Source organism: Argentina anserina, chromosome 5 (assembly GCF_933775445.1).
Source record: "Argentina anserina chromosome 5, drPotAnse1.1, whole genome shotgun sequence".
NCBI classification, from domain to species: Eukaryota; Viridiplantae; Streptophyta; class Magnoliopsida; order Rosales; family Rosaceae; genus Argentina; species Argentina anserina.
The window spans coordinates 12336635-12361164 of NC_065876.1; the positions used below are offsets into that span (position 1 = coordinate 12336635).

Genomic DNA, 24530 nt, shown 5'->3' on the forward strand with positions numbered 1-24530 from the left:
TTTCTTCTTGGCATTATAGTAACATGATTGAGCTTGTCGTTCCTGATGTGAAAAACTTATATTAGGTACATATTTAATTACATAATTTAAATAAATTAGATAAAATAAATAATGTAAACAAATTAGATATATTAAAACAAATAATGTAAACAATGCTACATATTTAAACAAATTAGATATAAATTACATAATTTAATTCATATAATCAAATAAAAATTATAATATATGATAAAACAATGTACTTACTTCGTCCATTAGCGAAGTGCCGCTAGCTATATGTTGCCGTGACGCCGCCAAACATTCGCCCCATTTTTGCAAGAGTAGCTTGAACTTGTTGTAGTGAGAAGCGAGCGCAATTCGGGTCCTCGGCTCATTCGGAGTTTTCTCACCCGGTGCTAGCACCCAATTTTGCATATAATCGGCATCAATTGTCTCCCACAATTTGTCCCTCTTTTGTTTGTTACCGTCATATTCATCAATGTTATGACGGACAAAAGAGATGCACATTTGTAAATCTTCGGAAGGAAGCCAATGGGTGCCCATTATTTTGGAAAAAAAATGCTAAACCAAAATTAGAGAGGAGATGGAGGAAGATGTGAAATTTGTTGTGAACAAATTGGTGAGAGTTGATCAAATATTGAATTAGTATTTATAGGCAAATTTTTGGGAGAGTTATGAAAATTTTGGGTTTTTTTATATCCGTTCTGATCAAATAGTAACCGTTGTCTATTAATTCTGACCGTTAGATCGAAATTTCTGATTCAAAATGGAAGGCCCAGATGTATTAAACCGTTAGCCCATTCGGTAAGCCACGTGTCAGCCATTCATTGGCTCGTTAATTTTTTTTATGCACGCACCTAACAGAAGAAAAAAAATTTAACCCACGCCTGACGTCACCCACGTGTTGTGGGCTCCGCCAGGCGGTCGAGCAATCGCCGGAGAAAACTTTGCTCGAGCGGAGGGGCGAGCAAACCTTCCCGGTTGACTGGGTGAACACCTCTCATCCGGTGCGAGATTGAAAATTGGTTTGCTCGAGCAAACCTCCCGATCACCGTCGGTGCTCGAGCACCACCTCCTCCTTTGCTCGCCGGTGCGGAGGCTCTCATAACCTTCCAATATCCATCCCTATCCTCCTGCTTCCATCTTCCTTCACCAGCTTCCTTGCGAACATGATCTGGATTAATAACCTCCAAACCCTCTTATCCCACTAATCCATCGACGGATTTGGTGCCGGCGTTGAAAGTGGATGCGATGGAGGCAAAGAAGCCACCTCCTCCACCGACTTGCTTGGGATCATTAGGTGCCATCTCCGATTCCAAAACCCTCAGTCCGACTCCAAGTCTTCACATAACCAAATTCACCTCAAGACAAAAAATTATTTCTCTTCTCGTCCGTCACTTCTCTGTTGCAACTCTTTATTTGTATCTACCCTAGTCCATAATCTTGAACATTCCCTATACTCTCACACAATATCTAATCGACTTTGATACTGTTCTTCTCAAAATTTTGGTACTATTTACTCAATATTCCAATCTTCAATTTCCCAAAAGATTTTCTATTTCGGATTTTTGGATAATATTGAGAAATTCGGGTTCATGTGTCTTACAATATTTTTTAATAGCTTATATAGAACAAATTAATTTTTAAACCTAAAATCAAGAGTTTCGGGCGTTGGTGTAATTGAAGATCGAAGAGAAGAGCATACTGTAATTTCTGGGTTGGAAATGTATGTCCTGTCGTCCGGGTATTGAAGAGGGAGAGAGAAAGGTGTTTTAGGAAGTGAGAAGAGATAATGGACAAAATTTCATTAAAAGAATAAAAAGGGAGTGCAGTTTGTAATTTTGGGTGAGCCAAAATCAGCACCCTATTTTTATTGTTACTAAACTCTTAAGTTTGGTAAAGTCGCTCATATTTTCCGGAGCTAAGCATACTATGCCTTAGGGTTCAAGTAAGGGTGACGACTGCTGGTTCACCCAAGCCAGGATAAAAGTAGGGTCGGGTCGGGTCGTGCTGATCTTTGGAGTGGCTTCACTTCCAAACTAGCTAGCAGTAGATTGGTGCATACATGTAGGTTAAAGGTGAGCGTCCGGTCGAGATCTGAGACTACATCTTTGATCTCTGAGTAGCGCTGCTCCCTGTTCCAAGTTCTACGAGGCGAAGGCCAGTGACTCGATTTGCGTTGCCATGGTTTTTTGTTGGATTACAGATTTCGTCAATATTTTTGCTCTTTTATCATGGTGGTAGGGTGCATTAATGTCCGAGTGCGTGACTTAGTTTTATGTAGGTTATTACGCTTTTTAAGCTCAATAAGTTCATATTACGTAGTTTTTCTTTTACACCCTGTATCATTTGATTTATTAGCATAAGTCTCTCCTCGTATATATGTGAGAGGTTGTTAGTTCAACTTATAATAGTCATATTGTTAATATCTTGGTTCATATATCTTTATGTTTCCCTTATACTATACAGGTTGTGATTATTTGCAAATACGTGATACAAGGGAATAGGATGAGAAGCTACATATATATATATATATATATATATATCAAATGCTAACAACACACAGGATAATCTTCATCTTCTTCCATCTCGACAAGATCATCTCTCATTCCCATACACTACCCAAACCAGAAGGATTAGAGAACTTCCAAGGTTTCACAACATCATCATCGATCAAGATCAGAATCATAGTCCATGCAGTGGCGGAGCCATATGCAGGCCCACCGAGCCTGGATCCACCCTAGTTTTTTTTTTTTTTACAATTCTTATATAATAAATATTACTTGTTAAGTAGAATATATATATATTGTAATTATTTTGACTAGACCCCTTCTAAGAGTATTTTTACAATTAATATTACCTCTCACTATCTTACAAATGAGTCAAATCACATATATTCCCACATGACTATGATCAAATCTCCACTATTTATGTTTTATCTTAAATTGATTTTTAATTTTTTTAAGCTATTGAAAAAGAGTTTTAAATTAGTATTATATTTGTGTTTTTTATTTTTCAACTCATGATCGATGATTCCTTAGTTAATATTGAACCCCCAGCCCTAAGATCAAATCATGACTCTGCCATCCCAAATACGACGCTTTGGTCTGCGGTCCATGTGCTCTTCTACCTCCTCTACAACTTCTGGTATTAGTGGTGTTGTCTGAAACGGGACACTTGGTACATGAGGTAACCTAGAAAGTTGCTTAAGTATTATATTCCTTGTCTTCTCCATTTCTTTGGGTGAGTTCAAGTTCTCCATATCGCATGTGTCAATATGAAGAGTGTAATCTGGGCCAAAATACTCATAATATTCTTTGTATGGCAATTCATTCTCTAGATCCACTCCTATAGCAATGGTTGTCACATTGCACCAACAACAAGCGACATTTCTGATCGTATATCCTCCACTGCCCAAAACCATCAAAGGGACATTGAAAGATCGAAGGTAGCGGAGACAATCACCATGACCTTTGATAGATAAGTTGAAGATCCCCAACCGGTCACCAGATAGTGAGTCTGCTCCACATTGAAGAACAACTGCATCTGGCCGATACATTTCCATAATCTTTCCGATGATAGGTCTGAAAAGACTACGAAAACTCTCATTGTCCATGTCATCATTCAATGGAATATTCAAGGCATATTTTTCCCCATGAACCCTAGATCCTTGATATTCCCAATTCCATGAAAGAAATCGCCAAATTTATGAAACGACATGGTCATTACCCTATCAGTAGTGTAAAATGCTTCCTCAACTCCATCTCAGTGGTGAATATCAATATCTATATAAAGAACACGTCTGTAAACCTTGAGTAGCTCAAGAATACTGAGAAACAATGTCGTTTGCGTAACAAAACCCTAAGGCCTCGGCTTTCTATGCATGGTGGAGTCCACCGGCCCAGTTGATAGCAATATCGTAGTCCTTCCTATTCAACTTGACGGCGGCGCCGATAGAGCCGCTAGATGAGGCTTGGCAGAAGTCAAAGAGGCTGTCGAAGATGGGACAATCGTTGCCGATGTTAAATCGCTTGGGGTGGTGGGCATGTCCGAACCCTTTGAAGCTTGTCTTGCCTATTCAACGTTGCCGGATCAACTCGGACAAACTCCCATCTCATTCCTAATACAGATTAGGGTTTTTTTGTCCCTCATCACCATCCGCAACCCCGACACAGCAACCTAAACCTCATGATGGTGCAAGGACACCTCTTCCAGGAGAAAGGAGACCATCATATCCCTCTAGAATCATCATGGAACCACCATAGTACCATGGGCCACTGGAAAGAATACGATCTCTTTCCCCTCGATCTTTGAAAATGAAGATGAACAATCCATACTCCTCTTCCTGAATCACAATTCTCTCCTTAAGAATCCAAATCCCAGAAATCACTGCAGTGAGCACTGGGATCATAATAGAATTCTTCAGAGAGAGGAATCTTCCACACATGTAGAATAAAGGAACTTCGTCCCCACGTTCCACCTCAGGCTCTGATGATCGATGAGTAGCCGCCGCCATGAAGATCTCGGTAAAAAACTCAACACTAGGAGGAAACCCTAACAAAGAGCACAAGACGACTTACTTTAGGAATGAGTAAGCGCACACAAATTAGAAATCCCACAAAAAATAAAAACATTATGTTGAGATATGGTTATTACTTTGTGGTCTCAGTTATAATCCTTGCATTAATGACAACATTAATTGCAGACTGATCTAGACGACGTTCTGCTCTTCTTGATTCTAGTCATTCTGCTTTGCAGGCCGAGTTCAGCTTTTGCTTGTTCTGCAAGTAAGCTTCACTTCCTCTTAATTGCTCGGATTAGTGACTAGTCGTATTGTGCATCTCAAGGCTTAGTTTCTCAGTTTTGTTAGCTGTCTGTATATTAGATAGTTAGTCTACTGGGTATCAACCAGTTTGTATAGCTCCTTAAATAGCTTGTTGGTGCTTCGTTTTGTCATCAAGCAATACAGTTTATTCAAACCTTTTCATTCTCTTTGTTTCATCTGATTTCTTTCTTCAATACATTACTTGTTTCATCGATTATATAGAATTCTGAGAACAATTTCATAGCTGACAAAAGCCTAAGGTCTTAACAGATGCCGATGTTGAGTCATGTATGTTCTTTTCCATGAATCGCTTATGATGGAACCAAAATCTAACCGAATCAACAATTTACCAAAGACTCTTAACTTGAGATGCCAACTTCCCACATAATTGATCTTTGGTAAATCGTCAACCGGCTAGAGTTCATCTCCAACTCTGCTACTTCAAAGGCAGAAGTACCTTCATGCAAACTCTATACTGTATATGCACGAACAAATAAGCATAGTATACATAGGGGCTAAATGTCTCCATACACAAAATCTACACCACATGATTCATATTTTCATATCTAAATTTAATATACTATATAAGCAAACCACATTAATAGTTTAATACTATTGCACATATGGAATGAAATCCACAAAATGAATCAAATATTCCGTGTACAGAAAACAAACTGAGCAATCAGTTTAGGCATTGTTGCTAGAAATATGAAGCCTACTTGGGAAATTTCAAGCATCAGTAAAACCACAATATTTTTTCTTGTGGCCAGCATCCCCCGAATTATTTTTTCTTCTTTTTATTGTTAAATTTTCCATTTTGTTTTTCTTGTGGGTCGAAAAACTGGGACATATCCCCTTGCTGGCTTACTGCTCCAAGTACGTCACTTAAGTCCCACATTCAGAGACCAATGCGATTTTAATCTTAAAATAAAGAGATTATAGTGAATTTAGACCCAAGTTTATATTAAAGTTTTCTTGCTAGAATGATAGGTAATCTCTTGTAGAACAACACAGTAGAATTACATATCAATCTAATTGTTATACATATCATAAGAATTTGAATTCTCATTATTAAGTCTTTCATAATCAATATATTGATTCTCACATGTATTATGATCATAATTTCCGGAATCCTGATCTACGGAATCCATCTCTTTTCGTATAAGTTTGATACAAAATGCAATGGAGTCTTCTTGTATATCTCAAAATATAGATGCCTTTGCTTTCCCCCTAATTGAGGTCAGAGTTGCTACTATTGCCACAAACATCACAACAATAAATCCCGTATAGCTCAGGTCAGAAGAGAAAAGCCTATAACGCCCAAATGCCTTGGGGAATACAGTATCCGATCCATATGACAGATAAGCACCGTGTGAACCAGACGTGAAAGTGAAGATTACCCTATATTTTACCCTTGGTGTTTCTTCCCTTGAAATGAAGTCATTGTACAGAAATTTTACCAATTGCAACATGAATCAAGAAAGGCAGTACAGCAGTAAAGAGACGAGAACAGTTTTCAAGTATGTAGTATGAAGTTTTCACCAGAGTTAGCTTCATTTCAGTCGTTGGAAATCACCAACAGACATAAGTTTGGCTGAGCCCCCCATGAGAATCTAGAAAGAATGAACACACAATCATGAAGAGAAAAATATGTATACCACCAGTCTATAGTCAAGCTATACGTTGAAGCAACGACATGGAACCTTACCTCGAGGTTGATAGATTATTGAGGAGGCTTGTCTTCTTCCAACAACAAATGGATAATAGACCTTAAAACCTCATTATGACCAACGGTGCAGTTCTGAAAACAAAGTTCAGAAATTAATCATAATATTGAAAATTGAAAGACATGCCATCACATGCAAAAATGGTATGAGCTTAGAGAAGCTAACAGCATTCTAGTTCATATGTAAAGCACTCCAAAGTAGCAGCTATTTAAGATATAAATAAATAAGCTACAGCCTACAGCATTCTAGTTCATAGATTAAGCACTCCAAAGTAGCATCTATTTAAGATATAAATAAATAAGCTAATTAGGTATTATGAGCTTAAAGAAATGCATCTTCAAGGAAAAAAAAATAGATGTGAATAAACTAAACCATTTAGATAGTATGAGCCTAGGGAAATAAGAAATGCATCTTTGGATCATTATTCAGGGACATTGAAGTTTCAGGGTCAAGTTAGTGATGTATGAACCGTGACGCCAAAACAAGAAATAAAAAACCAAGTAACAAATCTTAAAAGCACAAAGAATGGTACCTCTGGTTTTCTTATCAATTCCTTTAGAACAGAATGAAGAGTTAAACGGAGTTCCTTGAACAGGACAGCAGTTTGTGCTGGGGCTGTCAGTTTTAACCATCCATCAACAATAACAAGTCCGGTCTGATGCTGGATGTTAATGGAGCCACCAAACAGCAAAATAGAGTTGGGAGAAATGATCGTAGAGTCCCGCAAGAACACTTTATTGGTTTCAACCTTTTCAAGGAAGACAAGGAAAGGATACCGAAATTCATTTACATTATGGTTGATAGACGAAGGGTGTATATTGACTTTTCTTCTTCCATCATACCAGGTTGGACAATGGCTAGTTGCGTGACCAGGAGCCTGTTTAAGGTTATTGAGAACTGTTCCAGCAATTCCTTTCTCAGTGGCTGCAACATTGGGGTATAAACCTGCACATATGATAGCTTTGACAATTGGTGAATGGTTTGAATACATATTGAAGGGTTGCGATGGATCCAAAAACCAAGCATCAAGATTCTCTTTCCTTCTTCCATCAACCTGATATTTCTTTGGAAGATCAATGAGTCCAATATCAGCAAGCAGTGTTCCAAACTGTATTCTCATGTCTCTTATCATGTACATCACTGAACTGCTCAAAAAATATGAATTGCAAAACTGTTGAGCAGCTCTAACCCCTCTGTCACGTAGAATCTTTTCCCACTTTCTGTATGCAGTTATCATTATGAGATGATCGGATTGCTTGTCAACATCGTTTGATTCACTTGGACCATCTAGCTTGTCAGTCAACAGTGCCAATTTTGCTCTTTTCGCACTTTCCTTCTCATCTTTTGGATGGACAAATGGAGATTTGTAACTTAAGAATGCTGAAATTGATAAAATCGGTGATAGGCAACCAAATATTCCACCATATATCATCATTTTCCCAATCAATACGTCAACAGGAAGTTTCGCCAAATGATGCCCAAGAGGCGTCAACTCTTCATTTGTTTCAAGAGCACCAACCTCATACAATATCTTAATTGCGGAAGACATAGCCTCTTCCCTTGGGGGTTCTAAAGCCTGGGACAAAAATGGCTTTATGTGGCCCAAAGAAAGTAGTTTAATTTGTAAACACAGCTCCACTAATGGCATCCGAAGCATCTCTGGAACCTGAAAGGGGCGCATGAGCTTTTCAAATCGATAACCAGTATACATGCAAAAGCAAATTCCAGGTTTCACACGTCCAGCTCTTCCTTGACGTTGCCTTGCATTTGCTTTAGATATCCAATCCTCAACCATACTCGACAATTTCTTTTGAGGATTATAACGATTCTCCTTGTGCTTTCCACAGTCAATAACATATACCACATCATCTATTGTTATGCTGGTCTCAGCAATATTAGTGGCTACAATAATCTTTCGTATATTATCAGGAGCCTGCAAAAATACCTTCTTTTGATCAACTGATGCAACAGATGAATGTAGTGGGAGGATCCAATCAGAAGCTGCTCCACTAAACCGGTAAGAAGCAGCTAATTTATCAACTAAGGTGTATATTTCAGACACTCCAGGCAAGAAGACAAGAATAGCACCTTCAGCGCAAGTTTCATCAACATGGCACACCAAGTCTTCAAGAAGATCATAATCAATGACATCTTCATTCAATCTTTTCAAATTTTGTCGAGTTTGCTCACTGTAAGATTGATACATATCATGAAAATAATTTGGATTAATATATTCTTCAGAGAGTACAGAATCATCACCCCAGCCAGATAAAACAAGATTCTTCTTTCCTCTGCTGTTGTTTACAGGACCGGTCTTCCCTTCCGTTGAAGTTCCATAGACCATGGAAGCCAGAGAATCTGATGCAAGCCGATAATCAATGCGCTCATAAATATCCTCAAGAAAATAAGTTGTCACTGGATGTGTTCTACCTTCTGCAGTAATCACAGGACAACCACCAAAGTAATTTGAAAACAAATTGGAATCAACAGTTGCTGACATTAGAATAACTTTCAGTTTTGGTGTAATAAGAGCTGATTGCTTTTCGATCAGATTCTTCAAAACTATGAGCAGGAAATCACCCAAAAGAGAACGCTCATGTACTTCATCAACTATGACATGAGTAATTCCAGTCAAGTCTCTGTCTCCCACGAATTTTCTCAGAAGAATACCTGTCGTGCAAAACAGAAGCTTAGTCTTTTCATTACTTGCATTATCAAGGCGCACTTGATAACCAACCAAAGAACCATTTGAACCAGGTGAGGGTTCACAACGTTCATCAGCAACTCTGTCAGCCACAGAAATAGCAGCTATTCTCCTTGGTTGTGTGCATATAATGTTACAATGTCCACCACATCCTGACTGGATCATGTCATCCAATATAAACTGTGGAACCTGAGTTGTTTTTCCAGATCCCGTTTCACCACAAACTACTAAAACATTATTGTCCTGCAGCAGTTGCAATATATCATCTTTCAAACCAGAAATGGGCAGTGCAGCTCTAGCTTTCAGCATTTCCTTGTATTTCTGTTTTTTCTGTTTATTCTCCAGTTCTTTTCTCAGATAAGAGTTCTCTGCATCTTTGCGAAGATTTAGTCCTGATTTTCTAGGTTCTTGAACCTGGAGTTGTGGAACCACTTCAGGAAGAAAATCAGAATCATACGCAACATTAGCAGCAGAAGTTGATGTAGAACCATCAGTTTTCAATAGCGAATCCACGAAATTAGCTCTTCGGTCCTTAACACTATCATCAACATTGGTCATAGTTTCCCCTTCCTTCCAATGAATGACAAGAGAAGCATAAGGCTCGGTAATAACAAGATGGATTGGGAGATCAGAGAACAGTTGACAAAGAGCATATGCTGCAACTCTATTCTGTGCATCCTCAGCTGAATCAAAAGTTACATCGTGATCAGGAAGCTGAAGAGTGACCAAGCCCCCAGCCTTTCTGCTCTTACCCCTTCCACTAGCTTTACGCAAAACACTGATAGTATAAGTGAAACTATTATCCTTGCCCCACACTTTATTAAACTTTGGGGCTTCCCATCCTGACTTTTGACACAATTGATGAAATACAGCCTTGGGAATCTTTTGAGAGTCCCCCTTCTTCCAAATACCATCTAATTTCTCCAAATTTTTCTCATTGAGCATCTCTTTCAACTTTTCTTTCTTCTGTAATTCCAAAATAGTAGAAGTTACGATTTCGTTCGACGGTGCATCTTCCGAGAAAAAGTTACCAATCTCCATATCAGTTGTGTCTTCTTCTGCAACAACTTTTTCCTGAACAGGTAAATCTGAAGGAGTAGAATTGGTTGGGAGCTCAACGGAGCTGCACTGTACTATATCATTTCCACCTGATTTTAACTCATCAGAATGGAGTCCTTCACTCTGCTTGTAAGGCTCTGAACTAGCTTCTGTTTCCTGAAAAGCAGAATAAGCTCGTTCTATTGACTGTTCCTGCTCAAATTCTGATGCCAATACATCATCCGATAAGCCTAGAGCAGACAACTCCTGCTTGAGATCACGTATCATTTTGCCCGCCCTTTCCTGGCTTTTCTTGTCCTTGTTCTGCTTGGCTTCCGCAGCCTCCAATCGCGCAGCACGATACTCCTCGGCTATAACATCATAAGACCTCGGTTTCCTGACCTTCGCACCCGAACCCTCATCATCAACATCATCCTCCCACGTACTCAAATCATCCTCCTCCTGCTGCTCCACATACCGTTTGATCCAATCCGCCTGAGACGGCTGACACAAATCAAGAGTCTTATCCTCCCACTGCCCCTTGGTCCTAATAGCAATCCCCGGCATATCCTCGTCAATCCTAGCAGACATATCCACCGAGGGAGTCCAGTCGTCGCGAGAAGTCAGTACAACACCAACAGAGCCACCTAAACACACAGCACGCTCATACAAACTCACAATCACATCCAACATATCAATACTCATCTCACACAACACAATTACGACCGATTTCCATACGCAACGTAATGCTTTTAAATGATACTTATGCACTCTATACGCAATTAGACAATGTACCTTCATTTGCAGCCATCGAAACTCCACTGGAAAACTTCAATGGAAGCTCATTTCCAGGCATATTTAAGCACAGCCAGTCCAGAGCAGCCTCATATGTGGCCCCCTCCTACTCATCAAAACCACAATCACAATTCCAATTAGGTTTTCAGTCAATTACTGCAAGAACCTAACATAGAAAAAGTTACCGCAGCCGAAATCGGAGGTTAAAGTAAAGAAAAAGTTACCTTGACAGCGGAGAGAGCGAGCTCAATCTGATCATTGGTGAATCCCTCGCAGGAGAGCTGCTCGTAGACGGCCCTGAGCCTCTTGGCCTTCTGAGCCTTGGAGAGGGACTCGTCGACGGGGACGGCGGGGGAGCGACCAGAGTTGATGAGGAGGCGGCGGAGGCGGTTCTCGTTCTCGGCGGAAATCTGGAGGCGGGGGCCGGACGACGTCGTTTGGGGTTTGGCGGTGGTGTTGGGCTGGGGCGTTTTCTGGCCAGAGGAGGAGGATTGGGGTTTACTGGTGGACTTCTTGGACTGCGGCTGCTTCTTCTTTGGCGCCATTTGTGTGATCGGATGGAGGTTAAAACGGCAGTGGAGGTCTGAGTTAGGATTCCGGGAAGCGGGAGCAGAGTAGATACCTGGAAAGAAACCTTCTTTTTTTGTAAAGGGGTTTGGAAGAAACCTTTTTCTTTGTTACCGAAAACACACACTTATTGTATATTTTTGGAGTTTTCTTTCAAACTTTTTTTTATATAAACTAGCAATAAAGCGCACACACTGTGTGCACTAACTCTTTTTTTTTTTAATTTACTAGAGAACAACGTAAATGGGTCTCAGAAAGTTGCGAAGAGATTTTAGGAAGCACATATAAACATATTCCGGAACTAACTTTTTTTTAGAGTGGAGCTTTTCCACCGATTCAGACCAAAAAGCAAATTTGGTGGTGAGTGGAGCTTTTCCACCGATCCAGACCAGGCGGAGTTTTTCCAAATGCAAGGAGAATTCCAGTCAAATTGAGGAAGAGGCAGAGCATTTCCTTCAATAAATTTCAACTATTTTTCAAGGTTCAAGGACTCTTTGATCTCTTGTTCGGTTTGAACAAGCAACCCTTTCTCGACCCGGTAGGAGGTCGGACATTCTTCATCAAATTCTGACAAAACTTTTTAGCGCCATGAGAGTGGAAGCTCTGTAGTTGTTGATCCAACTCTGGTGAAAGCAATCTCCTAAGGTAGGAGGTGATATTTTATATTGAGGTCTTCAAATATTTTCTTCAGCTCTAAGATTATATCTGTTAGCTTATTCGATTGGACTTGATTTCTTCCCGTTTTCCTTGATTTCTCTTGCTCCTTGCACCGATTTGGTGGCGAGTCAAGTCTTTAGCTTCTCCGCCCTTCCTAAGGGAAGTAGCGGAGCGTCGACAATGACTGAATAATCGTAAAAGATGTAAAACTGAGTTTGATCTCTGTGATGACCTTGAAACCTTTCCAATGGTAGATTCAGACAACATTGTTCGCCCTTCTCCTTTGGGTGAGAATTTAATGTCGTATGCTAACACTCTGACTGGGGTTATTGGCATGATGGCTCTATGGGTAAGAATTTTGATCTTCCTGTTAAGTTTTTCAGAGACTTTATGGTGGATAAGATTGGTAAAATTCTTGGAGATGTTGTAAGAATTGATCTTGTTACTGTTGGTCAAGCTAGGGGTAAATCTGCTCGTATTTGCATTGATATTGATTTGAATAAGCCTCTAAAACCTTTTGTGGAAGTGGAAGAAATTGCGTATCATGTGGTTTATGAGGGTATTTCTATGATTTGTTTTGAGTGCGGTTGTTTTGGGCACTTGAAGGATAAATGCACAAGTATTGTGAGGCCTAGTTCTTCCAATGTCCAACAAGCTGATGTTCCTAAATCTGTTGTGGTAACTGATGATAGTTCTGCTTTTGTTTCTGAAAATACTGATGCTATGGAGATTATGGCTCAAACTGAAGTGATTAAGGATGATATGGGTCCCTGGATACTCTATAGGAATAAGAAGAAAAATGGTTCTAATGCTAATGTGAGGAAATCTTAGGAATCTGGGTCTAGATTTGACATCTTTTAGGGTGGAGATGAAACTGGTAATGATGATGTGGTTCTAGACAAGCCTTCTGCTGATGCTCTGAAGATTGTTAAGCTATGGACTAGTTTCTAAGAGAATAAGAAGAAATGTCAGAAGTCTCCCCAGCACAAGAATGCTCCTAGCTCTAAGAACCTTGTGAACTTTGCTAATACTACCTCTCCTACATCTTTTAAGGTAAAATCTATTCCCATGAATAATTATAATTCTAGAACTGCTTTGACATATGTGTCTAATGTTGCTAGTTCAAGTGGCAAGGGGATCTCCCATTCTCTGATGAAACCCAAGAGTCTTAGCTCGTCTAGTTCTAAACCTTTGTCCCATGGTTTTAAGAAACTTTCTTTTGAAAATATGGGAACTAATGTGTTTGGAACTAGCACCTCAAATCTTTTTGGACACAGCCCGCCTAAGGAGAATATGATTGTGCAGAATGATATGGTCATTGTTGATGATTGTTCTGAATCTTTTGTTGATGAGACTTTTGCTTCTAATAGCATGTTGCAATATGATGGAACCTTGCCTTCCTATAATGGTGAAGGTATGGATGATGATAATTAGGGTGCTAACCCTCTTTTCCCATGCATTTCCAATGTTAAAGGTAATTTTTTGGAATGTCAGAGGTGCTGGCAGTAAGAGTTTTCGTTCTGCTATTGCAGATCTAGTGAAACTGCATAATGTTGATGTTTTAGCTATATGTGAACCTAGGGTTAAACTCCACAAGGCTTCTGACACTCTTAGGAACGTTGGTTTCAATGACTTCAGGATTGAGGAAAAATCTGGTTTTTTTGGTGTTATTTGGCTTTGTTAGAACAATCTCAGAACTAATGTTACTTTTCTTGCTAGGAATTTTCAATCTATTTCTGCTAAGATTTATATTCCTTCTAAAACTGCTTGGATGCTATCTGTGGTTTATGCCAGCCCTACTCACACTTCTAGAGCTGGTTTGTGGAGGTACTTTGAGAGCTTGGCTAATCAGTTTAAGCTCCCTACTATGTTTATTGGTGACTTCAATGAGCTTGTTTCAGTTGCTGACAATAATTCTAGACCTTTGACTGGGAGATTTGGTGGTCTGAGGGATTGGATTAACAGAGCTGCTTTGATTGATATGGGTTTTTCTGGTTCTTGTTATACATGGAGCAACAATAGAGTTAAGAAAAAACTTGATAGGGCTTTATGTGATATTAATTGGCGATCTACTTACCCTGATGCCTTCATCCAGCACTTGCCGAAAACAAGGTCTGATCATTGTCCTATTCTTATGCAATTAACTTCTAATAATTTTGTGAATGGTAGAGTTAGTCCCTTCAAGTTCCATGCTATGTGGTTTTCTCATGGTGATTACTCTGATTTTATTTCAACCACTTGGAATTCTCTTAATGGTGATTTTTCTTCAAAAATTAAGGATTTATCTTCTGCTCTCTCTACATGGAATAAGGAGATTTTTGGTCATCTTTTTCATAGGAAGAAAAAGATTCTTGCAAGGATTGGACGTATTCAGAAGGAAAGGGATAAGCATGAGAACTCTTTCTTAACTAACCTTAAAGATGATCTTATTAAGGAGTATCAAACCATTAGGGACCAGGAATACTTCTTTTGGAAGCAGAAATCAAGAACAAATTTCTCAAAGGTGGGGACATGTATACAAATTTGTTTCATATCACCACTCTTGTTAGAAGAAGAAGGAACAAAATTGAGGGGTTCTTTAATGCTAATGGCAGATGGACCTCTGATTCTACTTAGATGAAAGATATTGCTGTCAAATTATTTTCTAATCTCTTTTCTGCTAGTGATTATGAAGGTACAAGATTTATCATCCATTGGTTGTTTTCTGTTGTTGATAAGCATTGTATGGAGAGAACTTGTAGGGTTGTGACTCTTGATGAAGTTATGAATTCTCTCTTTTCCATTGGTGGTCTCAAGGCTCATAGGCATGATGGTTTTCTTTCCATTTTCTATCAGAATCATTGTTCTTTATATTCTGATGATATTTTTAAGATTGTGCAAAATGTTTTTGCAAATTTTGTTTTCTCTGCAGGTTTAAATCACACCATTATTCCCCTTATTCCAAAGATTGAAGGTCCTAAGTATATGGTTTAACTTCAGGCTTATCAGTCTATGCACTACTATATATAAAATTATCTCTAAAATCATTGTTGCTAAAATTAGGCCTTTTATGGAACAATTGATTAGTCTCAATCAAGTGAGTTATATTCCACGCAGGCTCATCTCTGATAATATTATGATTGCTCAAGAGTTACTTTTCAAATTCAAGAAATATGCAGGCAAATGTGGGTTTTTTGCTTGGAAGGTGGATATGTCTAAAGCCTATGACAGGTTAAGTTGGAATTTCATTGAAATGGTTCTTTATGAAGCTAAGTTCCCCAGATCTCTTGTCAAGTTAATCATGCATTGTGTGACATCCACAAGTTTTCAGATCTCTTTTAATGGTGAGTTGAGTTCATCTTTTCATGCCAAGAGAGGGATTAGGCAAGGAGATCCCCTTTCTCCTTACTTGTTTGTCCTCTGTATGGAGAAATTAAGTCATTTAATTCATTTTAATGTTGATCTGGGTCTTTGGAATGCTGTTAGACCTTCACAATCTGGTCTGAAAATGTCTCATTTATTCTTTGTTGATGACTTTATGCTCTTTGCTGAAGCCTCATCTACTCAGGTTAATATCTTCAAAACTTGTCTTGATCAGTTTCTCTCTCTCTCTCTCTCTCTCTCTCTCTCTCTCTCTCTGGCCAAGTAGTGAGCTACGAAAAGTCCCTCATCTATTGTTCACCTAACACTTGTAAGAATCTTTCTTCTAGAATTAGTTTTATTTGTGGCTCTCCTTTGACTAATGATCTTGGTAGGTATCTTGGTATGCTATTACTTCATGAGAGAGTTAATAAACATACTTACGCTGGAATTTTGGACAAGGTCTAATCTAGACTTGCTAGTTGGAAGAGTAAGACCCTAAGTATGGCTGGGAGGCTTACTCTTTTGCAATCTGTTACCTCTTCTATTCCTATATATGCAATGCAAACTGCTAGACTTTCTGAAAGCCTCTGCTCTAGACTTGATAAGGTAAATAAAGACTTTCTTTGACGTGATTCTATTGAGAATAATAAAATCCATTTTGTTAATTGGGATACTGTATGTAAACCTAAACCTCTTGGTGGTCTGGGGATTAAAAAGACTGCTGACATGAACCTTGCCATGTTTGCTAAAGCCAGTTTGAGAATCTTACAAAATGACAATGGGTTATGACATTCCATTTATTCTAAAAAGTATCTCCAAGACTCTTGTCTTTTGGATCATCAATTCAAACCTCCTTCAGATTGCTCTAGTACTTGGAGGAGTATTGCTTATGGCTCGGCTGTGATCAAAAAATGTATTAAATGGCGCATTGGTGATGGTAAAAAGGTTCATTTTTGCACTGATATTTGGGTGGGTTCTAGTCCTCTAATTAATCATGCTTTGCCTTCTACTGATGTTAATATTCATGCCCATGTTTGTGAGTTTTGGAATACTCATGGGGTGGAATATTGATCTTATTTCTTCTCTTGTGTCTGACCTGGTGGTTAACCAAATTATTAATACTCCTACTGGCTTTTTTGGTTGTGGAGAAGACTCTATTATCTGGAGATGTACTTCTAATGATAATTTTTCTGTTAGCTCTGCCTATTTACTGAATTTTGATGTTTCTAATGATCTGAATCCTTTGTGGAAAATAATATGGAAACTGAACATCCCTCCCAAGTTAATTAAAAACTTTTGTTTGGACCATGATTCACAAAAAGCTTCTGTGTAATGTTCAAAGAGCCTGGAGAAATTTTACTAATATCAAGACTTGTCCTCTTTGCAATTTGGCTGATGAGACCATTCTGCACATGCTTAGAGATTATCCCAAGGTGAAGCACATATGGGGTTTGTTTCTCACTCCTAGATCCCTTTTAAATTCATTTTCCTTAGAGTGGGATAGCCGGTTGAGAGCTCAACTTAATTGTCACTTATTAGTTAAGAATAATATCAATTGGTCTTGTTGCTTTGTGTTCATTTGTTGGTATATTTGGAAGTGGAGAAATAAGCAGGTGTTTGATATTGGATTTCAGTTTACTCTGTCCCCTAAAGTCATTATATGGAATGCAATTAAGGAATGGACTAGTGCAAATATGAAGTAAAATGTTGATTTTATTTACATCTATAAGTTCTTTTCCTGGAAAAAGCCTTCTTCTGATTTTCATAAGTTGAACATTGATGGCACTAGAAGTTCCTCTTCTGGTATGATCAGAGTTGGTGGTGTTATCGGAGATGAAAATGGATGTTGGCTATATGGTTTTCAGATTAATCTTAGTAAAGAGGAAATTCTTGATGTTGAAGCTTGGGGCCTCTTCTATGGCGTTAAAATGACTTCTACTCTTCAGATTTCTAAATTTGAAATTGAGTCTGACTCTATAGTTCTTATTCATCATCTTGGTTCTTTGATACAAGGCTGTCACAATTTTATGAGCAACATAATTCTTCCTCTCTGTGTTATATTTTTAGAAAATCCAACATGACAGCTGATTTCTTGCCAAGAATAGTATTCTGCATGACAAAAGTCTGGTGCAATTTGACTTTCCCCCAATCCATGCTTCTCAATTCTATTTGGATGATCTTGTGGATGTGACTAAAGCTAGAAGAGTTTGTTCTTCTAGCATTTCTTAGTTTCTTTTTGTTTTGGTTCTTTTGAGCATCGTTTGTAACAAAAAAAACGTTGCGAAGAGATTTTAGGGAAATAAAAATTTGTTTTTATTGTATTTTGTTTATTACTCATTTGTCCTTTATTTATTTAAATATATTTCAACATACATAATTTATGGTATAAGGGTTGAGTCGTATTTTCACATGTGTTTTGATTGACAAAGTCTATTTATGGTTATTAGAGTATAGATATAAATAATTTTCAGAGAATATTACAGTCGTATTACTATTATTTTCAATGTAAAAGAAAGTGATAATCATTTTTTACTGTTTACTATTTACTATTGCATTTAGCCGATTAATGTGTACTCGGTTATGCACAATTGATGTTCAAATTAGGGCATGCTTGAATCTAGTTGTAATGAGTTGCAACGCCTAAATGAGGGTTTGGTTGTTCACTAATCAATATTCCTTACATAGTGTAGTTTGATTCTTGCCTAAATTCTGGCAGTTTGATTTAATGAAAATTTAAAAAGAGGTTTGGTGTTCAAATTGAATCGTAAACTGTGTTGCAAGCGGGTGTACTTCTCTCGATCAACAAGTATGTTGATGAGCTAAGTGTCGAATGAGTCAAAACTCAATTACTATTTAAGAAACTAGCAGATTCTAGAAACAAATGCACCTTCCCATTTTGGATAAACAACCAAGACCAAATTTATTGGTCCAACGAACTAGTAATGTGACATCTCTAAAATGTGGGTATTGAAAATTTTAAATGAGTCAAATTTCAGTGACTATATATGATCTTTTGGCTAGAAAATGAGAAAAAAAAAACACGCATTCCCTGTTATATATGAAAATGCCAACTAGCTGAGACCAATCTGTTGGTCTAATGAAAAGTCGAAAACAAACATAGGTGAGTTAGGTGTCAAATGAGTCAAAACGCGGTCACTATATATAATTTTTTCCTTAAAATGAGGAACAAATTCAGGAAACAAAAATGCACATTCCCGTTTTAGATAAGAAGGCAACTAAATTCATTGGCCCAAGGGAAACAATATAAAAACCAAGTACCATTAGCCTCTGAGGCTAAAGAGGAAGACATGGCAGATAGACGCAGGGCGCCCACACAGGTACGACTTAAGATTACCCCGATTGCTTTCTTTGATTTAATTTTCAATACTCAGCTTCTCTGTTTCATTTTCATTCGTTGATCATCGTTATTTCACTGTATACCATTGTCTGAGTCGTCTATTTCATAATTTTCATTAGTCCTGAATCTCTTTCATGTCTGGTTACAAATATAACTGGAGTAGCTGAAAAGGTCCTTTATATTTCGCTCCTCTAAACATATTCATGTCTGGATCTGATTGCAATTGCTGAAATTCTTGACAAATTACTTATTTCATAAATCCATACTTCTATATTACCAATTTACCATGTTTGGTTTCGGAAATTGAATTGTTCACCATTTAAGTATTGGTAGTAATACAAATCATACAATCACGATTTATGCGACTGTCATGTGTTATAACTACAGTTATGTTTGATCACCCATGACATGGGCATAAAAGTGTGGTAATTTTACTAGCAACACTTCGGTGATAAGTAAATTTATTTTGTTTCATCTATGGTTGACGAAAATTGTTCTTTGATTATGTTTATATCATTGTGTGTTACGTTGTTAAACTGTGAATGAATCAGACAGATACCCAAAACCCGTTTAAAATACCTGAAAATAACCAAATTTTTATATTTTCAAAACCCAAATGCTAGTGTTCAATTTTCACAAAGAAAAATGCTAGTGTTCAAATGTCCTCACAATTTGGTCTTGATTCATCTGTCACTTGGCTAGTTTGATTGAAATGGCAGTATTAATAGCTCTAAAGTCTTGCTAGATGGCCCTGTATTTTTTTGTTGTTCTAAACGGGATGTATGGTCTGTTAACTAGTTCCTTATCTTCTAGCTGAGAAGGCTTTAGCTATAGCAACTTGATGAAGTTTTGAAGAATTTTGGATTAAAATGCAGCTACTGTAGAAATTTTATGGATATCGGAGCAGCTTACATCGACGGTTCTGAGCAGCTGGCAGCTACAAGGGAGTTGCTCATTGCAATTTCTAACCTGGTTGGTGATCAGGTCTGTGATCTGAGTTTCGTGCCTGTAGATGGTGTTGTAGTTTCAAATGCTGATGTATCTGATGAGCAGTACCGGTCTGAACTGATTTCTATTTCCAATGTGGAGTCCCATGATATATAAATACAAGTGTACAACTCATGAGCTTCCCCTGGGAAGCCATAAAGATTACCAAAGCCAGGTTTCCCTCCAGTTTTATCAACTACATTCATAGATTTAGTTATTTCAGTCATTTCTCATATCAAATGTAACTTAATAGACACCTGGTGTCATTAGTGTGATAAACCGTATAAGGATAATGATGAATGGTAATGGTTCTTGGTTTCTCCATGCTGAGTTATTTTTTCTATTTTATGCTATATATGTGAGAAGTCAAAATATCTATTAAGCTGGGAGACTAGCTAGCTAGCACATATACAGAACAGAAAACTTTTTATTACCTATGCGAGACAGGTCAAACTTGAAACAACAATTTCTAGGGTATGGAAGAGGAGGAACCAAAAGGAGTCTGTAAACAAATTAAAGATCAAATTTCACCAAAACCAAGATCACCAAGTGCACTGCCAGTACTGGTAGCAACCTTTTGCATCTTCTGCAAATGAACTTCTGCAAAAGGTTTGGCATCACACATATATACATATATAGGATCATATTGCTTGTTATCAGTTGATTCTTTCAGGTTTTGTGATTATACTGGTGCAGTGGTGTATCCATTAAACAAATATGCAAATTTTATTTTTGGTAGTGTTAGCTGGTTAGATCATGTCAGGTACTCTGGGCAGAGAAATTAAGAGTAGGTAACCACTCCAAACAAACAACTAAAAAAATCGTATATGCATGAATGCATAATTGGCTTGATATTCAACATGTCTTCCCAGTAACCTTCAGATGTTCATATATTTAGGCACACTGTCACTTTCCAGTAGCAGATGCAGCTGTACGCTAATTTATTGTTTATTTCGTTTAATCAATGCTGCCGATGGCTTTAGATCGAGGAGCCAATTGAGACCCAGCTTATTGTTTTTGTTTATTTATAAGTAAATAAAAAAAAGGGTATTGCACGGCTGATATTTTAATCAAGCGTTTATTTATTTGGCCTTAGAGGAATCCCCATGAGACCCCCGCTTAGTGCTATAAGATTGTCAACACTTGCCTAAACTTGTAACAAAGAACCCAGAGAAGTCGAAGATGGAGGAGTTGGCCGGGTTTCTGGTGTTTGGTTTGCACAACTGCAGTTGGTGGTTTTGTTGTTCTAGTTTTGATTCTAAGGAGAGCAAATGAGTGGTACTTAGTGAGCAGCTTGGGGGAAAACCAGTCTAGTCTGCCTCCAGGTGATATGGGGTGGCCTTTCATTGAAAAACCATGTCCTTCCTCTACTCTCTAAAATATGGCCATCCTGATTCATTCGTCTCCAACTATGTCAAAAGGTCTGTCTCTCCTTTCTCTCCTCACTTTAAATCCAAACTGTTTGATCATGTTCATTGTAACCATGTAGTGAATGTCTGGAAGTGCTAAAAACACAGTTGGTAGCATATATTTGGCAGAAACAGCAAGGACTTTTTAATGCTAGTACTTCCACATTTCATTCCTGGAAGGACTTTTATTTTCCAACAAAATACAGCTGCTACAAGCTCTCTTGCTCTCCCGCTCTTTCGTTAGAGAGCTTGTAGCAGAAATGTTATGGAGAAAAATCACTTCCTTTATATGAGAGCAGAAGCTACTAATGTGCTGATTGTGTATTTACGTAATTGCTTGGATAATGGATACTTCAACACCCAGTTTGGGGTAGTTAACTTGAAACATAAGCAGCTGTAGCTTGAGCTTAGCTGCTTTTTAGCAAATTATAAGTTATATTATATGTTGTGCGACATTTTTGACTCGAGTCATGGCAAATGTAGAAGGATGTGTAATGTGTTGATATATTCCGAAGGGACTTGAAAGGTTTAAGCTCCAAATTGAAGGGCATGTGATGATCATCAAAACTCTATTATGCTTAATGTTTAATGCTGGGAGTTTCTGATGTTAATACATCTAACTTCTCTATTGGTACACCAGATATGGTCAGACAGGAATTTACAAGACCTATTTGTTTGGAAAACCAACTATCATTGCTACCGCACCTGAAATATGTAGAAAGATCTTAACTGATGATACACAATTTAAGGCTGGCTGGCCAAAATCCACTACAGAACTATTGGGAAAGTCGGCATTTATGGGTAGTTCTGTGGAAGAACACAAGCAGCTTCGCAAGCTGACCGCAGCTCCAATTAGCGGTCACAAGGCACTGTCTATGTACCATGAATACATAAAGGATGTTGTAAGAACTTCATTGGATGAGGAACCAATTGAGTTCTTGACAGAGATCAGGAAGTTAACTTTCAAAATAGTCATGCACATATTTCTGAGCTCTGATATTGGTCCCATGTTGCAGAACTTAGAAAAAGATTATACTACTCTCAATCATGGACAAAGATCCATGGCCATTAATCTTCCTGGCTTTGCTTATCATAATGCACTCAAGGTCAGATTCCTTTGTTTCACTTCATATTTTTACTTTCTCGATACTGTTGTGAAACGTTTATTCAGTTCAACAAGATAAGAGTTTATTGCAAAGTAGAAAAACACTGCATTACATCATTAACAGAGAATCTAGATACCCTAGCCTTATTATATATGTATCTGATTATGTCCACTGAAAACGTTTGACTAGTTTCATTGATATTCTTGCATGAATCAGGCTAGGAAAAGGTTGGTTAAGGCTCTTCAAGTGATTGTTAATCGAAGAAGGGATAGAAAGGAGGGTAGTCGATCAAGGGAAACAAAAGATTTGCTGGAGTTGTTACTGGAAGCCGAAGATGAGAGTAGAAAGCTATATGATGAGGAGATCATAGACATAATCCTTATGTACTTAAATGCTGGTCATGAATCTTCAGCTCATGCCACAATGTGGGCTACTCTCTTCTTACACCAAAATCCAGAATTCTACCAAAAAGCGAAGGTGGGTAGGTGCCGATTGTCTGTACAGAAATTGTTAGTGAGGAGACCAATTGCTTGGAAACCAAGTTAATCTGAAGTGTGTTATAAGTTTTTATACAGTCGCTAGATCCTTCCTTCCAGTAATGAACCACGGTTATCTTTCTCAATGAGACTTTGTTTAATGTTGTTCTAAATTACCTAACTTTCAGGCAGAGCAAGAGGAGATCTTTAAAAGCTTATCAGCAGAAAATGGATTGAGCTTTAAAGAGACTAAACAGATGGAGTACCTTTCTAAAGTAAGTACTCTGTGCCAAATATAGCATCCTATGTTTTAGCAATTGCCTCTGATTTCAACTTCAACAATTAACACTTATCAATGCCTGGCGAAAAGGTAATTGATGAAACTATGTGCTTGGTTAATATCTTGCTGTATACTTACCGAGGCTGCAGCTGATGTTAAAATCTCAGGTGAAGCAATTAATCTCTCTTACTTTCTCCATTTCTTGTTCTATCTGTTTCTTGTATGGAAAACTAGAAACTGTTGTGTCTTCAAGGTAACTCAATACCAAAGGGATGGAAAGTGATGATCTGGTTCAGAGGAATTCTTGAACTCAGAAATTTATCAAGATCCAAAGAAGTTCAATCCCTCAAGATGGAATGTAAGCGAGATAATTCACAGAATTAGGTATCTTTGTATAGCATATTCATGAATTTATGCATTAAAAGTATGACTGAGCAACGTTCTCCATCTCACAAATGAAAATGTCTCGCCTTTTATTGGTTTCTATCTGTAGGAAAGTAAAGCAAAGGCAGGGACGTACATTCCCTTTGGAATAGGAAGTAGGCAATGCCCTGGAAGTGATTTGACAAAGCTTGAAATCACTACATTTCTTCACTATTTTCTCCTAAATTATGAGTAAGTTCCCTTGCTTCTCATTTCTCAAAGGTTATCAATTTAAGTTGAATTATTAGATTCAAATTACTGATTTAAATCAATACATCCAAATGGAAAATGCAATGGTCCATTTGGAGGGTGAGAGCATGAGACTATTAACCTTATGCTTGATACTTATCCATGAACTTTCAAATGATTCATTATACCTAATCGCTAATTGAAGTAATTTGAAATTCAGTGTATCGAATATCTTGTAATCCTTTTCCTAGCTCCAACCAATTCTTCCATCCAAATGTACTTGTCATACTATTATTTAAATCTGTATGACTCTGAAAAAGCAACCAGAAAAACGATAAATAATAGTCTCTGACACAGAACTGCTTGAGTGCAGGCTCGAACGACTTAATCCGGGATGTGTAGTGAGCTACTTACCTCATACAAGACCCAAAGACAATTGTCTTGCAAACATTAAGAGGGTTCGATCATCATCATCATCTATATAATTTCTCCTCCTTTTGTATCACGAACATGTAGTTATGTAACTAGCTACTGCTTCCCTTGATTCGATGTTTGTCTAGTGAAAACAATACTAACAGTACAAGACATTTAAATAAAATAGTTGGGGGTAGACTTCTTCAAGTACGATTTCCCTTGTTTTGTTAAGC

General features: G+C 37.9%; 1 protein-coding gene, 1 long non-coding RNA gene and 2 pseudogenes across 2 annotated transcripts; 2 read left to right on the forward strand and 2 right to left on the reverse strand.

Annotated features, from left to right (window-relative positions):
* Positions 1-2552: 2552 nt before the first annotated feature.
* On the reverse strand, positions 2553-4516 carry LOC126795527 (histone deacetylase 6-like; annotated as a pseudogene).
* A 1330-nt stretch (positions 4517-5846) lies between these two features.
* LOC126794467 (DExH-box ATP-dependent RNA helicase DExH7, chloroplastic) lies at positions 5847-11763 on the reverse strand. Its single transcript, XM_050521196.1, has 6 exons — positions 11756-11763; positions 11314-11723; positions 11090-11195; positions 7085-10941; positions 6534-6626; positions 5847-6438 (listed from the first exon to the last, which is right to left on the reverse strand). The coding sequence occupies exons 2-5, from the start codon at positions 11632-11634 to the stop codon at positions 6549-6551; spliced, it is 4362 nt and encodes a 1453-aa protein (XP_050377153.1). The 5' UTR covers positions 11635-11723; positions 11756-11763; the 3' UTR covers positions 5847-6438; positions 6534-6548.
* Positions 11764-18891: 7128 nt separating this feature from the next.
* On the forward strand, positions 18892-20324 carry LOC126795258 (uncharacterized). Its single transcript, XR_007672252.1, has 2 exons — positions 18892-18993; positions 19889-20324. It is a non-coding gene; the product is annotated as an uncharacterized LOC126795258 (long non-coding RNA).
* A 599-nt stretch (positions 20325-20923) lies between these two features.
* LOC126795528 (ent-kaurenoic acid oxidase 2-like) lies at positions 20924-24499 on the forward strand (annotated as a pseudogene).
* The last annotated feature ends 31 nt before the right edge of the window (positions 24500-24530 follow it).

What these genes read in the sequence shown, in the direction of transcription:
- LOC126794467 (XM_050521196.1), bottom strand. Translation starts at nt 11,634, where the DNA reads ATGGCGCCAAAGAAGAAGCAGCCGCAGTCCAAGAAGTCCACCAGTAAA. An exon ending in TCGCTCTCTCCGCTGTCAAG is followed by an intron (nt 11,196 to 11,313) that starts GTAACTTTTTCT and finishes TTTGATGAGTAG; the next exon opens with GAGGGGGCCACATATGAGGC. An exon ending in TTCGATGGCTGCAAATGAAG is followed by an intron (nt 10,942 to 11,089) that starts GTACATTGTCTA and finishes CTGTGTGTTTAG; the next exon opens with GTGGCTCTGTTGGTGTTGTA.